Source organism: Gavia stellata, chromosome 2 (assembly GCF_030936135.1).
Source record: "Gavia stellata isolate bGavSte3 chromosome 2, bGavSte3.hap2, whole genome shotgun sequence".
In the NCBI taxonomy this organism is placed as follows: domain Eukaryota; kingdom Metazoa; phylum Chordata; class Aves; order Gaviiformes; family Gaviidae; genus Gavia; species Gavia stellata.
Window position 1 is genome coordinate 57,934,798 of NC_082595.1, and position 15,037 is coordinate 57,949,834.

At 38.9% G+C, this 15,037-nt stretch overlaps 1 protein-coding gene across 1 annotated transcript in view; it reads left to right on the plus strand.

Annotated features, from left to right (window-relative positions):
- The first annotated feature begins 246 nt into the window (after positions 1-246).
- Positions 247-15,037, plus strand: part of GOPC (golgi associated PDZ and coiled-coil motif containing) — a 28,759-nt gene continuing 13,968 nt past the window's right edge. The window contains exons 1-2 of the mRNA XM_059830047.1: positions 247-540; positions 14,467-14,631. Coding sequence (XP_059686030.1) covers positions 247-540; positions 14,467-14,631 — 459 coding nt within the window. The remainder of the gene's footprint in view (positions 541-14,466; positions 14,632-15,037) is intronic.

Genomic DNA, 15,037 nt, shown 5'->3' on the forward strand with positions numbered 1-15,037 from the left:
CGCCGAGCACATTCCTCTGGCTTCTCTGCGTGGCTGCCCCGGTGGAGCCGGGTCGGGCCCGCCGCCGCCGCCGCCACTGTCGCCGTCTTGTCCTGCGGGGCGGGAGGGGACGCGCGCAGGGAGCGGGCTGCGGGGGGCGGCTGAGGCGGGGCGGAGGCTGAGGCGGGGGGTGCGGGCCCTGCCCTGCCTGGGGGGCCGGGGTGTGCGAGGGGAGGGGGCGGCGGCGGCAGCGGCAGCAGCAGCAGCATGTCGGCGGCGGGCGGCAGTTCCTGCGGGCCGGGCGCCGCGGCCTGCGGCGGGGGCGCGGCCGGCTCGGCCTCGGCGGCGGGCGGCGGGGTATCCATGTTCCGCTGGCTGGAGGTGCTGGAGAAGGAGTTCGACAAGGCCTTCGTGGACGTGGACCTGCTGCTGGGCGAGATCGACCCCGACCAGGCCGACATCACCTACGAGGGGCGGCAGAAGATGACCAGCCTCAGCTCCTGCTTCGCCCAGCTCTGCCACAAGGCGCAGACCGTGTCCCAGATCAACCACAAGCTGGAGGTGAGGGGGGGCGGAGGAGGCCCCCGGGGGCCTCTGGTTGGAGGTGAGGGCGGTGGGCCTCTGCCGTCGGGGTCCTGCTGGTCTGGTGGCGCATCCCCCGCGGGGAGGCGTCGGGGTGGCTGGCCGGCACCGTGCCCTGCCCGTGGTGGCAGCGAGAGCCCCTCCTGTGCCCTGCGGCTGCTGGGCGCCGTGCTGGAAGCAGCTGGGGAGGGTTAACCTGGCCCTGCGTTTTGGGAGGCTGTGTCCAGTCCCGCGGGATTGAGGCCTGGCCGTGCCGATCCTCTGGTTTTGGTTATTAGAGCGTGGACATAGAGAGGTGCGTGCCAAAAAGAGTCCTCTTTGATGTTGAAAGCAGCAATCTTGAGCAACAGATGCCGCTGACTGGTCTCCTGTTTGCATTAGGTCCCTAGTGAATTTGGAAAGCCTTTTAAAAATGGGAGAGAGTTGTATGATCAAGATGCTTAAAGCTTATAGTCAGTAGTCAAAACAAGGACATTATTCCTGCTTACAAGTAAATGAAACAGAAAAATGGATTGGGGATGGACTTTGACAGGTCCTTTTGCCCCTTTGTACTCTGAGGCAGATCAAATAGCACTCTGCCAAACGTAGTGTCAGAAAAAATTAATAGCAGAGATTGCACATTCTGTGAGGAGAATAATAACTGTCCTTACTGTTGGAAAGTTTTCTTCATGCCTAATCCAGAATTTCAGTCAGGGTGGGAAGAAAGAAGGATCAGCTGGAGCCAAGGTGGCTGGTGCTGTTGCTGCTCAAGAGGCAGGGCTGCAGGTCCTGTGGCTTGTGCAAGAACTGGAGTGCTCTGGAAAGAGATTCTGGGGAACTTTATGGTCATTTTATAACTGTCCAGCCTGAGTCATCTTTGGTTTAGTAGGTGATGTCATTTGTCTTGTCCTTAACAGGCGTGGATGGTAACTGCCCTCCTGTCTTTCTGTTACATATTAGAAGATTGTTGATGTGTTTTCCCTCAGCTTTTCCCTAGGCTAAAACCCTCCAACTTCTTCAGTATCTCTTGTAGGCAATGTTTTTTACTGTTGTATTGCTTGTTCTACTAACTTTTAAATATATGGGAGTGAGGGGAAAAACTTCTTCAAAACCATGAAGATAGGTGCTTTGTAAGAGCTTCAATAGGCAAGTAAACGACAGAATTCAGTTCTTTCAGTCCTTTGGGTTATACTTATTATAGTAAAGGAATTTAAGTGTCTTCAAACAGTAACCTGCTCTTCTGAAGGTCTGCCTTGGAGTAGGAAGTAAAGTAAGTAAATTGGCTTTCGTTTTAATCAGGTTTCTTCCTGGTATGAAGACGTTGTTATGCAAAATAATCCACAGTTTTACAGAGGAACGGGATATTTCAGAGTAGAACAAAGACCTCATTAAATTAGGAGCTTTTTTCATTGCACTCTTTATTTCACCAGAATACTTACTGTATTGATGTTTATGGTATTTTTTGTGTTTATATTGCTATGCTGTCATATACATTTTAGTATTGGGTATGTATATATACTATCGACCTATACAGTACGCTTAATTGTGTAGGCATAGTAAAATAAGATTTATGAGTTTATAGTAGACAATCAGTATTTATTGCATATTACACAGGCATGGTGGGTGTTGTGTGCAGACTTGTAAAATGGATGAGTTTTCAGGTTATTTTAAGAGGATGAGTTGATGCTTGGTCAATATTTCTTTGAAAAGTTGTTTCAAGCTTATATATTTTCAAAGGAAATGATAAAACTCAGATCCTGAAAGGTATTTTGGTATTTAATTAAAATCATCAGGGGCACCTAAATAACTGAAGATCTGTGCCTCAATCTTGAATGAGTTGAAAAGCAAAGGAGCACAGTTGGTAGTTGTAATAGAATAATTATTGTGTATGTCTAGGTGCATGAAGTAAATGTTTGATAAAAACGATACTGAGAATCCCGAGTGAGTGCTTTAGAAGTGAATAAAGTCTTTTATTTTGTGAAATATTTTCATTACTGATACTAGTATTAGGCCTCATGCCTATAAAGGAGTTTTTTGTCTTTCAAATAGACCTTTAGGAGGTTATAGTATTATCTTGAAGGTTGTTAATTTTAGGACCTCATGATTATTAGAGTTATAAACTTAAAATTAAAACTGTCATTTAGAATCTCAAAAAGATGGAACTGCTCTGTTGAGAATGAGTATCTTGTCTTTTTACGTGCACAGATGTCTAGTCAAAAGCCTCAGTGTCCAAAATGAAGGATACAGTTACATATTTTGAAAGAAGTCGCTAACTGGAGTTTAGGATGTGATCAATCGATTTACTTTTTTTTTATAATGGAAGTTACTGTATTTCATTTAACTTTCAAAATTGCAGTCATTTCTTAATAACTCACAATTGTAACTTTTTATAGTGCTTGTACATTTTGATACAAAGCTTTCGTCACATTCATGAAAGTGTCATTAGTCATAGTTTACTTAGGTACAAACACTTACTCAAGCCAATACGTTAAATCCATCTTCAGAAATATGCCTTTATTTGGATTAAAATAATACTTTGACTGAATGTGTCAGTGACTGTTAAAAGCTAAGACTTTACTCCTGCAGCTGTGGTTGCCTGTTGTTGTCTTACTGAATGGGTGATATTATTTCCTAAAGGAAAATCAAATTAATGATGAAGAACAATAAATATCATTGTGTTATTTGTGGGTTCCATTTCCTTGACCAGAATTGTCAGGTCTTACTATAATATTACAGACAAGAATAAAGAAATGCAGTTCAGACTGTGATTTATCAACTTTTATCAGCTTAATATGCATTCTTTGATTGATATAATTGCTTTTAAGAGGCACAGCTTAGGTGGTTTGATGGATGGAAGCACCTGCTGTAGGACTTCAGTGCAGAAAGTGTTTTGGCATCATTGGCTTATGCCTACTGCTAGAGAGATGAATCCAGGTAAAATACTGTATGAGGGATGTTTCTGAATAGTAAAAGAAGTATTCCAGGAAGATGGTAGTTTCCGAAGAAGGAGTTGTGTTGCCCGTTCACGGGTAAGTTATTTTTACACAGAATCACAGAATCATTAAGGTTGGAAAAGACCTTTAAGATCATCAAGTCCAACCATCAACCCAACACCACCATGCCCACTAATCCACGTCCTGAAGTGCCACATCTACACGTCTTTTAAATACTTCCAGGGATGGTGACTCAACCACCTCCCTGGGCAGCCTGTTCCAATGCTTCACCACTCTCTCAGTAAAGAAATTTTTCCTAATATCCAGTCTAAACCTCCCCTGGCGCAACTTGAGGCCATTTCCTCTTTCTTGTCCTATCACTTGTCACTTGGAAGAAGAGACCAACACCTATCTCTCTGCAACCCCCTTTCAGGTAGTTGTAGAGAGCGATAAGGTCTCCCCTCAGCCTCCTCTTCTCCAGACTGAACAACCCCGGTTCCCTCAGCCCCTCCTCATAAGACTTGTGCTCCAGACCCCTCACCAGCTTCGTTGCCCTTCTCTGGACACACTCCAGCACCTCAATGTCCTTCTTGTAGTGAGGGGCCCAAAACTGAACACAGGATTCGAGGTGCGGCCTCACCAGCGCCGAGTACAGGGGCACGATCACCTCCCTACTCCTGCTGGCCACACCATTTCTGATACAGGCCAGGATGCCGTTGGCCTTCTTGGCCACCTGGGCACACTGCTGGATCATATTCAGCCGGGAAGGCTGAATTCAGGTTAGAAGGAACCTGAAGGTATGCAGATGCACAGTGGATGTATGCAGATAAATTCACTTGTGCTTTAGGGTGGTGAAAGGTTATAAACATACTACTCTGGTAACAACATTTGCAGTCTTAAATTAAGCTAATTAAACAAAAGGAAAGGAGGATTTGTTTTCATATTTTTCCTGCTAGTCACAGTAGGAGAGAGTTGAATTAAATAGCTTATCAAAGAGGAAAAAAAGTTTTAAGTGATAGAAGATGGTCTTTTCTGAGATGAGCTTCACTTCAGTATGAATGAATGAAGGAGTGTATCTTGATGGAGGACAGTAAGGCCCTCAGGCTGTTAGAACAAAAGGAGATGACAGCCATTTTAAAGGAGATTTTTTGTGATGCTCTGTCTCTCGGAAAGCATTGTAAATCAGCAGATGCATGCTGGCAGTCAGTATGTGAGATTTCGGTAGATTCTTAATCGAGAGGAAGTTCATAGGATTTGTTTTTCCTGTTTGACTGTCACTTGAGGTGAAAAAATTACATGATGCTGACTGTGACATTGTCTAAGTGTCCATTTCAAAAAATAAAAGTTCTATATAGTGCAATTTGTAGAAGTAAAAGAAGTAGGTCAATGTGCCAGTGAAAACTGAGCTTGACTTCAACTCTGGCACTTTGACTACCAATCTGATTCTGTAATTTTAAATGAACAAGCTAGAAAGGAATGTCTGGTAGAGCACACCCTGTATCTTGGCAGTTGTGTTAAGCCAACGTACATGCTAAAGTTAAGGAAAACATTTAAGTATATGTCTAAGAAGTTAATCACCTATGTAGTTTTGTGTCCTTGATGAACTTGGAATCAGAAGGTTTTGGAATCAGAAGGAACATGTTCCTCCTATAAGCTGAATTCTTCTGTAAGTAATTTGTTACTGTATCAGCTAAAGCATATGTAGTATTTTGTAGGTAATCTGAAGATTCCGATAAAAAAAAGCCCTGAAAACCAAAAAACCCTAAACATAGGTGGCTTCTCTTGCATGGTGACTTTTCATATAGTGTGTGAGTCCATCTTATGGAGCACACTGCAGAATTGTAGTGCTGCTTTGTTGTTTAGCAGTACTTTTTAAACCAAGGTAGGACCATACACCTTCTTATGAGGGTCTTTTTTCCCCCCTCTCTCCTTTGCCTTGTAGCGAGAAATGCATCTGTTGAAGACCAAGATACTTCTTTGCACCATGACAGATGTGTCGATAAAACTGGGAGCATAGTTGCAATAACTTCGTAAGAAAAGTAAATTGTTTAATTTTTTTCAAATGTCATAAAAATTTCCAGTATTTACTGAGGTGTTATTTTATTAATTACACTTTTAATTCTGAATACTTTTTCCTCTTTTGGAATAGAAATCTGTTGGTACTAGATAGAACATGGTCTTTTGGAAAATCAATTGAATGAAATTTGATCCAGCTAATTCTGTATTGTAAAATGTAAGCAGTTTTTAGATATTCAGGAAGTGGAAGTACAGGTTTGCATAAATTTTTCAGTTGGCTTATATACTAAATTGTCATTAGTTTGATACATGTAATTTCTCTCACAATAATTATGCCCTTTTTAAAGGTGTCACCTATACTTAATTAATATTTTCCTCTTTCAGAAACTCTGGAATTCTATACAAGTTTAACTAACTTACTTTAGTTTCAGTCAGCATGTAGTAAAGTGTTTTCTTTTTCTCTGTCTCGCTGGGAGTTGCTAAAGAGTAAGTGATAGGAAACAGTATTTTAGTTTGTATTTCTTAGCTTTATTTACTGAATTACGTTGCATAGCTAGTATGACTTTCAAAATAATGGCAATAATAAAACTACCAATATGACTTCTAAAAATGGATTTGTGTCGTCTTAATAAACAACTAGAAGCATGGGCAACCTGAAAAAAAGTCTTTGAGGCAGACAGAAATTTGGCACTGGCAGCGAAGTGTACAAGCAGTGATTTAAAAGAAAAAAAAAATAATTTGTGCTTCCCTAAGTAGGTGCAAACAGAATGATACAGTCAAATACAAAGTAAAACAGTGGCAAGAAACAGTACGTAAAGCAAAGTGAAAACAATAATAGGTTGCTGCAGTAACAGGTATTTTAATGATAGAGATGAAAAAGATCAGTGACTGGCATATAAATGTTCGTTGATGTATCCATTTATGTAAATGGAAACCAAATTTTTAAGATGCTTTACACGTATTATTATTATTATATCTTTTAATTGTTGGGAGGAAAAGTGTGCAAATAATTACATATCCAGGACGGTCTTCAGCAGAGAAGATAAAGAAGTATGAATGTTGCTTTGCATCCTTTTAATTTGCTGACCAGTCTTCTGAATGTTTTGTCAGGACTAAAACGGAATCTGAGAAATGGAGCAATTCATTGGTAGATGTCTCATGTACTTTGTGTTCTGTATGGGACATATTAAAGGTGGACTAAATTAATTTATGATTTGTTTGTGTGTTCAGTTTCATACACTGCGTTTTTACCTAGACTGCCTATATAGCTACACTACTGTAGTGTTTATTAGGGAGTCAGTAGTCATAAGTTTTGTTGTTCGTGTAACTATTAGCCACATGACCATTTTGTTAAATTTAAAGCTTTAACTAAAAACTTATGTCACATATGTCCTTTTTGAGGTCACAATAATAATGAAATAAAGGCTTTTAATTTCATTTAAATATTTGTAAGTACAGTGTTTTAAAATAATTTCTTGAAACAGACTAGTCATTTTCATCATTGACAGTGGTAAGCATTCTTTGGTTGTGTTGAAATCAGGGTTTTTTTAATCAACAAAAATTATGCTTCCCAAGTGCATAATTTATTCAGAAACTCACATTTTGTACAGTGCTGTCACATTGTTTAGTTTTGCAAGGCACAGAGTGAGATTAATAGGGCTCTATCTGTTTTATGGTTTCTCATTCAAACCAGTCCATTAAACTTAATAGGATTGTGTAAGAAATTGCAGCAAATGCTGCTTAATAGGCAGGAAGAATCAAACAGTCAAGACTGAGGAAGGGTAGAGTGTTCTTGTCTTTTGGAGAGCTGTAGTCAAAGTGGTGAAGTGACACTGGTGAGGTAATGGAGACAATCCTTTCTTCCAGCAATTAGAGAAACATAATACTTCACATCTGGGGTCTGATGCCAAAGTTAGGGGTCCCCATGAAAACTTATTAGTATGTGGGCTGCATGGTTCATAACTATGCACGACAGGTTCTTTTGTTGTTGAACCAACACCACTTGTGTCTCTGGTGCCTGTGAGTATGTTTAGGCCTTAGGCTGTAGGATCTACAGCTGTCACATCCTGGAAAATTGGTTTTTATCCTGCAGTTGTGTAATGTTATGGGAACACTTAGGAATAATGATTTAATTGTTTGTAAAGCATAATTAGGGGGTATTTTTTAACCTACTTTTGCCTTTAAGCAACTTCAAAAAAATGTCCCCAAAATGTAATGTTAAGGAAATATGCTAGTGTCATATCTTGATACTTATATTGCTTTTTTGTGCAGATACTGGGGCAGAAGCTGCAGAGTAATTGCAGCATTGTAGTGCGCTCTGTTGTGTTTCATGGTCCTAGATCCTTCAGACTTTAAATCAGAAGGTTAATAGTCCTGATCAGCAGTGAATGTTTAAATACATAAACACATATGTCGGTAAACTTTCTGGAGTCTAGCATAAATTACAATGAGGATGCGCTGCTGAAGAAGTAAAAACACCTCATATACTTTATTTGTATATGAATTTTGGTTTGTTCCCTTGGCAAGATTCATAGGGACCTCTCTTGTAAAATTAGCTATTAAAAATATATATGCTGGAGGTGTTTTGTTGGTAACAGCATCAATTGAGCTTGTGAAATCTCACTTCCTACTCATTTGTGGAGAATGATTTGTCCTAATGCAAACGTCGAGCACTTTCTCAAGTCACTAAGACCTTCCAGTTCAGGCACTCCCTGTTCTCTCCCATGATCTGTGAGTTTCCACACCACAGCATGCTTTGCCTTTTCATCTACTCACGGTTTTGGTTAGTTGGCTGGAAAGAGGCAGCAGCACAGTCAGCAGCTCAGAACCGCGCATGTGGTGCCTAGCCACTGTGCTGTTTGCTCTTGTCTCTGGGCGGATTAAACAAACTAGCTAAGGTCTGACTCTTCCCACTTTTCCCTCCATGAGGGCACTAATCCATCACTCTTTCCTACTGAGCATCTGTTTTGTGCAAAACTTGTCTGTTGTGGGAACTTCAATTGCACACACCTTTACCCCTCTAATGGATTTGTTTGAATGTTGAAAATGGATTCAATTCAAATCAGCAGGGAGGGAAGGCGAAATAGGGAGAAATGTACACACATGGATAAAATGATGGCACTAGACTGCCTTGTTTAGGAAACGAAGATAGAAATGATGAAATGTTACCAGTTTTTGTGGGTTTTTTATTGCTAGTCTGCTTGTGTTCAATATTTCTTGAAGTCCTAGCTGCTGGCATCTAGAGATGATATGGTGGAAAAAAATCATCTTTCATTTTAAAAAAAACAGTTTTCAGATCTTCATGAGTTTAGAAGGCTTGGTATGAGAATGAATTAGGGGTACCCTAGAGGCCTGAAATGAAAGGAAAATGAAAAAAATCTTTAAAGAATATTTGCTACTTTAAAAGCATTTGATGAGCGCTTGGCTTATGACTTTTAGTCACTGGAGGCTGGTAATACAATGGATATTTTTGTATGTGTCTAGCTTTCCTTTGCTGAAAAATCTGTGTGTTTTCTAGTATGTCCATTATGCTTAGTCTTTTTTTGAGCTAGAAGTTGATATACCGAAAAGTGCATCATTACAAGTCTCAGAAAGCATTCATTAAACTTTGATGTTGAGGGAATTCAAGTCTTCCTCTCATTTTTATTTGGTATGGTGAATAGTGCCACTGCCTTGTCCTAGGATTATTCAGGCCTGTGACCTAGCTTTCCAATTCAGCTCGGCTCTATTTTGAATCCTCATGTCTGGTCAACACATAAGTCTTAGATATTTTTTCATATCTTTCAGCTCAGATAAAACTCTTGTCTGTACTGCAGAAATTATTGGAATGATGGCTCAGAAAACGAAAAAGCTTTTCCCAAAGCTAAAAACGTTGTCATTATTTTATCTGCTGATGCCATCTCTGTGTTTGCCCCCCATGCCCCTGCAGCTGCTTTCCCTTTCAGTAGTGAGAGGTAGATTGTTTCCTGTCAACATGGTATGTTAGTCACCATCATCCCACTTTCTGAAGTTTTCTCAGTTGATGTGTGCTGCCTCTGATGCTTTAGAACTCAGAGGTCACGATATTGCCAACTTCTAATGCCTCATTCAAGCACTGATGGTTATAAGAAACGGTAACTTGCGGTTTTAGCATGCCATCTGTCTACTTCCCGCTGAGCAGTTCTGTACGCAAATACCTCTGTATTTGTACTGCTCTTTCATGTTACATTTATTCATCATTTCCTTCGTATATTTACATTGTAAGTTGTTGCTCACTTTTCTATGAAAAATGTACAGGTGGACAAAGGAATCTTTTTTCTGAGAGTTCAGACCATCCCATGAAAAAAAACATATGATACAAAATAATTGGAAGAGACCTCAATGATATTATTTTGTTCTAAGGCTTCTAATGAAAAACATTAGTTAAGACTTTAAGAACTCCATGACTGTAAATGCAATCAATCCCAGCATTTAAGCTGGCATTTATTATATTGTCAGCTTAAAATACATGTTTAGCATAAGAACATTTATAACAGACACAACTTTTTGATAACTCAAACATCTTGAACAGGAAATAAGAACAGTTGATTAAAAATAGAGGGACATTATGCCTGGACTGTTTTGCCTAGAGATTTTTTCTTTGGTTGGTTTTAATTTTTGCAATAGTATTTTTGAATGCTCTGTGGAATAAGTATTTGTCTGTTGCTTAATGCCATGATTTATTTTTTTTTTATGTCCTATGGCAAAAAAAAAGTAGTTTATAAATTCTTCAGTTACTTCAGTTGAAATTTGTTTTTAATTTTCATAGGTGTAAGATCTCTGTGAAATACAAAATACCTGGTAAATGGCAAAATATGCTTCAAAATTGAGTAAATATTTAGTTAGCCTTGCAAAACTATTCTTCTGGTATCATCTGTGTGTTAGATTGTTTGGAAGATAAATATTGAGTTTCACTATTTGATTAATTGACTAAGATCTGCAATTTGCTCAAATTATGGACTTTTATTTACAGTTTAGAGGTAGCTTGCTTATAGACTAATGTGGTGATAGTCTGAAGCAGTAGCTCTTTCTGAAATAGCATGTGTTTACTGGTACTTTGTGGAAGAAAAGAAAAACCAGACTTTTCAAATTACCTTTTCTCCCCCCACTGCAACAGATCAGATCAGTCTTAAAGGTTGTTTTTTTTTTTATTCAGAGCAGCGAGGAGAAAAAAAGGTAAGAAACCAAGGAGTATGTCTTGCATAGTTGACAGTGTATGGATTGTAATAGGGACAGTAAATACGAAGAAATTAACAGTAATGTGTCTAATAATTATTGATAAATTGGAGAACAAGCTTGAATAAGGTACTTCGAAAAAGAAGTTATTCTGTCAGTAGTGCTGTTCTTTTTTTCTTAGTCTTTTCTATGCTGATTCATTTATGTGACTCAGTTAGCAGCCAGTGTGTTGACCTGAAGCATTTCTCAGAACACTTCAGGAAAAGTTGGTGATCGTTGTCCATGACAAGAGAGGTGGGAAAAGTAGAACATTGAAACAAGAGGCCTGACTTCATTTAATAAAGAAGAAACTTGGTTGTTTTCTGGTTAATTTCAGTAACCTTTGGTTTCCACCATTGTAAGGCCCAGACCAGGCACTTCCCATTGCCATTGGCACTGAATTCCAGTTACGGACCTTGGTCTGAGAAAAGTATCCAAGACTTCAGTGAGCCAGAGACAAATGAGCATATCTCAAAAGGCATTGACCTTGCCAACATGTGTCAGAAGAAAAGGAAAAATGAGCTGTGCAAATTCCGTCTCTCTCTTGTCCGATCTGCTTGATTCATCTAGGGCTAGATGTAGGTTTTCATGATTAAATCATACTTCATGAGCCACAGTCCGGTCCTGCTAGTAAGCCTGTGTTGTCTGGGGCATAGACTCACAAATGAGTTACCTTGCAGTGTGGTACTTGCTGATGCATGATAATTGATAATCTGCACAGCTGTATACTGCCCTAAATACGGAAGAGTTCCTCTTTTGGCTGAATCAGCAAGTTACTGTTAAAGGACGTTATGAAAGTAAACATACCGCCTTCTTTTCAACCTCTGCCCCTTACTATTCCCCAATGAAAGTTTCTGTTCTCTGTATGTTGTTTGCTGGCTTTTCCTAAGCTCTCCTAACCATGAAGCTCAATGGTCTCCTATGCATGGACATCCTTACTTCTGCCCCCAGCTGGCTTCTCCGCAAATTCTAGAGCAGTCACAGCTGACCTTCAAAATACATGACATCTCTCCTTCAACAGTCTTGTTGGAGAGTATGTCCAAAAAGCTACCAATTAAAGGATTGGTACAGTTGCTTGTGCAACATTAATTTATCCTTGCTGTGCTTATGCAAATTGAAACATTATAATTATATGATCTGGCACCATCTTTTTCTGTAGAACCCCTGCCTCATACAGCGAATAGTGCTCTCGGAAGGAATGGCCTTACTGGTAGTTGTTGTTTGTGCTCGTCATTTCATCTGCTGTCTCTGCTCCCTCTCTGGTTTTTAGCAAGTATCTTCTAAAATTGAATGTAGAGCTGTTGAATTTCCACTGGTCTTCCCATATGATTCCTTTATAACATAAGTGAGGGAGTGTGGATAAAAAACAGTGCTATTAAGAGTAATATAAAGGAGAATTAAGTGAGCTGGCCAAGCTGAGAAAGGCCAGACTTCTGTGAAATAATGTAAAGATTTATCAGCCTTCATGGAAGTAGATCACAAGATTTGAAAACAGCTTACTGTGTTTGCTTTTTGGTGTAACTTGTATATGCATCTGTTCCTGGGATAGATTTATGACTTTTTATAAAGTGTGAATAGATTACTTCCATGATGTGCGCTCATACCATTTATCATTTTGCTCTCTTTATTAAAACAGCAGGATATAAATTTAAATCCTAGGTCATATGCAGAGTATTTTTTTTTTTTTTTTTTTTAAATTATGAGCTTGACAGTCTTTTTGTGATCTCTTTGGGGCATTATTCATGTTGCAAAACTGGTAGCCGTCATTCTCACTGCTTTGTAACTTGCACAGGGAAATAAACTTTTTTTTTTTTCCTCCAGGACACTGTTCTGTCCCTTATATGCCATTCTGTACCAGGTGAGGCTGGACAATGTTAGACTGGTGTATTTTATCTTTTCTGCAACTTTCTGCTTATCCAGGCATTTTGAATTAGAATGGATGAGAGGTTTTGTGTGTGTATATGTATGTATATTAAAAAATAATAAAAGTTATTATGTTAGCTGTTAGTACCCATTTGAAAGGAGGACATTAGTGGGTTTTTTTAGAGTAGAAGTCATGTATTATATGTCATACATTATATAATAACATAAATACTTATAAGGTAAAAGTAATATTGCTGGTGATACCTTTTTGCTACTCTCAGGTGTGTGTTTGCTTTAGTTTGAGAGTAGATAATCCACAGCAGAGAGATTTTAGCAGTGGCTGGTTATTGGGGAGAATGATACCGTTTTATAAGTAACTAATTTCTCTAAAATTATATGATTTTATAGTATTTTAAATACCATCTCACTGTAGAAAGCAAGTTCTACTTTAGAGTTCTGCAAGGGTTTACAAATTATTCAAGTTTTTTGTCATTCCAGAAGATAGAAGGTGGAAATGCATGCAGCCCCATGCCTCGACAAAAAGTAAATGCTAACCTGGACTGTTGAGGCTCCATCTAAGTGGACAGAGAGAGGTGATTCTGCCCTGTCCTGGAGAGTCTGGTCTGAAATTAGCAGAGCTCATGGAGACATGGGGCAGGAAGGGAGATCATTCTTTGAGGCAGCAGCAAGCTGGAGATTGGCTTGACCAGTCTCATCAAATTGCGCTTTCAATCACCTCTGGAAGGGCCTACTTATGTCTGATTATTATGCTAGAAGCTTAAGGAGGCTGTCCATCTAAATTATGTACCTAAAGTTAGACCCATTAAGTACTCCCCACTGAGAGTCAAACCCTTCCTGCTTTTTTTTTTTAACTGATACAGACATTTTAAGGCAGTGATTTATGTAGTTGAATGGGGTGAGAGTTGGCTTGCAACTTGATACTCATTGTGAATTTGAACGTTAGTACAATGTTAAAATATCTAAAATACCTGCTTTAATATGAGAGGCTTTTTATTGAAGAATTAGTGGCTTTTCCATTTTGCTTTTTAGTTCCAAATTTTTGGAAGCAAAAATATAATCTGAGAATTTGCCTAAAAATCCACTGAGATCATCTTCTGTGGTTTTTTGGGGCAAATAGTAGCTTTAAAGCTTATATAAATGTAGTTTATCTTAGAAAATGCTACTTGAACGTAAGGTTAACAACTAACCTGGTAAACATGTTAGAACTTGTTCTTTTATTCCAGATATAAACACTACATGTAACCTGTATTTAAAAAGTTTCAAAACTTTTTTTTTTTTTTAGAGTTAGTAACTATTCATGATTTTTTACAAACCCATTTTAGGTGCATGTTAATTCATGGCTTCTGATTTGCCCCCACCTCATTTACTATTTCAGTTAAGCTGTTGATAATAGACCAATTGTAAATTGAGTTATTTGATTTCACCATTGCATTAATAATTGTAATTTTACTTTGATCAATATTTTTTCAATAAGACTTAATAATAATGCAGTAAGTTTTAAATTATGTTTCCATTGCTATAGCTGTAAACCCTATTGTAGGTTTAATGCCAGTGCCCTGTTTCGCAGTGGACATCAGCATGAGATGTCATTGTCTGCATGAGAAAAACTGCTATTGTTGGCTTTCGGCAGTATGGTTGTTTCATGCTGTGTCTGTGGGTGAATGAATTTGATGGCAATTGGGGAGGAGAAAGCCTGCAGATGATCCAGTGCTTCAGTTGGGCTACAGAGGAACTTGTACTCTTATCTGTATTACACTGTGTATAGCATATATGTACCAGCAAATGATGTATCTAGGCATCAAAGTTCTGATAAGCCCATTTAATCATTGCTCTAATTAGTGTGATGGATTATATCTTCCAGGCACAGTTAGTTGATCTGAAGTCTGAACTGACGGAAACGCAGGCAGAGAAAGCAGTATTGGAAAAGGAAGTGCATGATCAGCTTTTGCAACTCCATGCTGTTCAACTTCAGCTGCATGCCAAAACTGGTCAGAGTGTTGATTCTGGGGCTATTAAGGCAAAACTGGTGAGTATGGAAGCTTGAACGGAGGATTATATTACACTTTTCCCTCTCCTGGCTGAAGTTCTTCCTTGGAAGGTGCGAATAAGCTGGTTACAAATTTTCACATCAAAAACGTTAGAGAGAGTTAACTTTTTTTAAAATAACGTTTACAGTTGGTTGTTAGCAACTGTTAAAGATAACATAAATAACATCAGAATAATGAATAAGAACTTAAGTTGTTTTTACATAAACCATTTTTTAGTGGTTTCTTAAAGTAAAATCAGAACATATTTTGGTGGCTTATAAAGCTTTTCTGGAGACAGAAGTTGCAAAAGGTAATAGCTTCCAATATACAAATACAACCAAATCTTCACGTATCTTAAAAAAGCCTAAAGTGAGGAAAGTCTATTGTTTTTATTGTAGTTATACT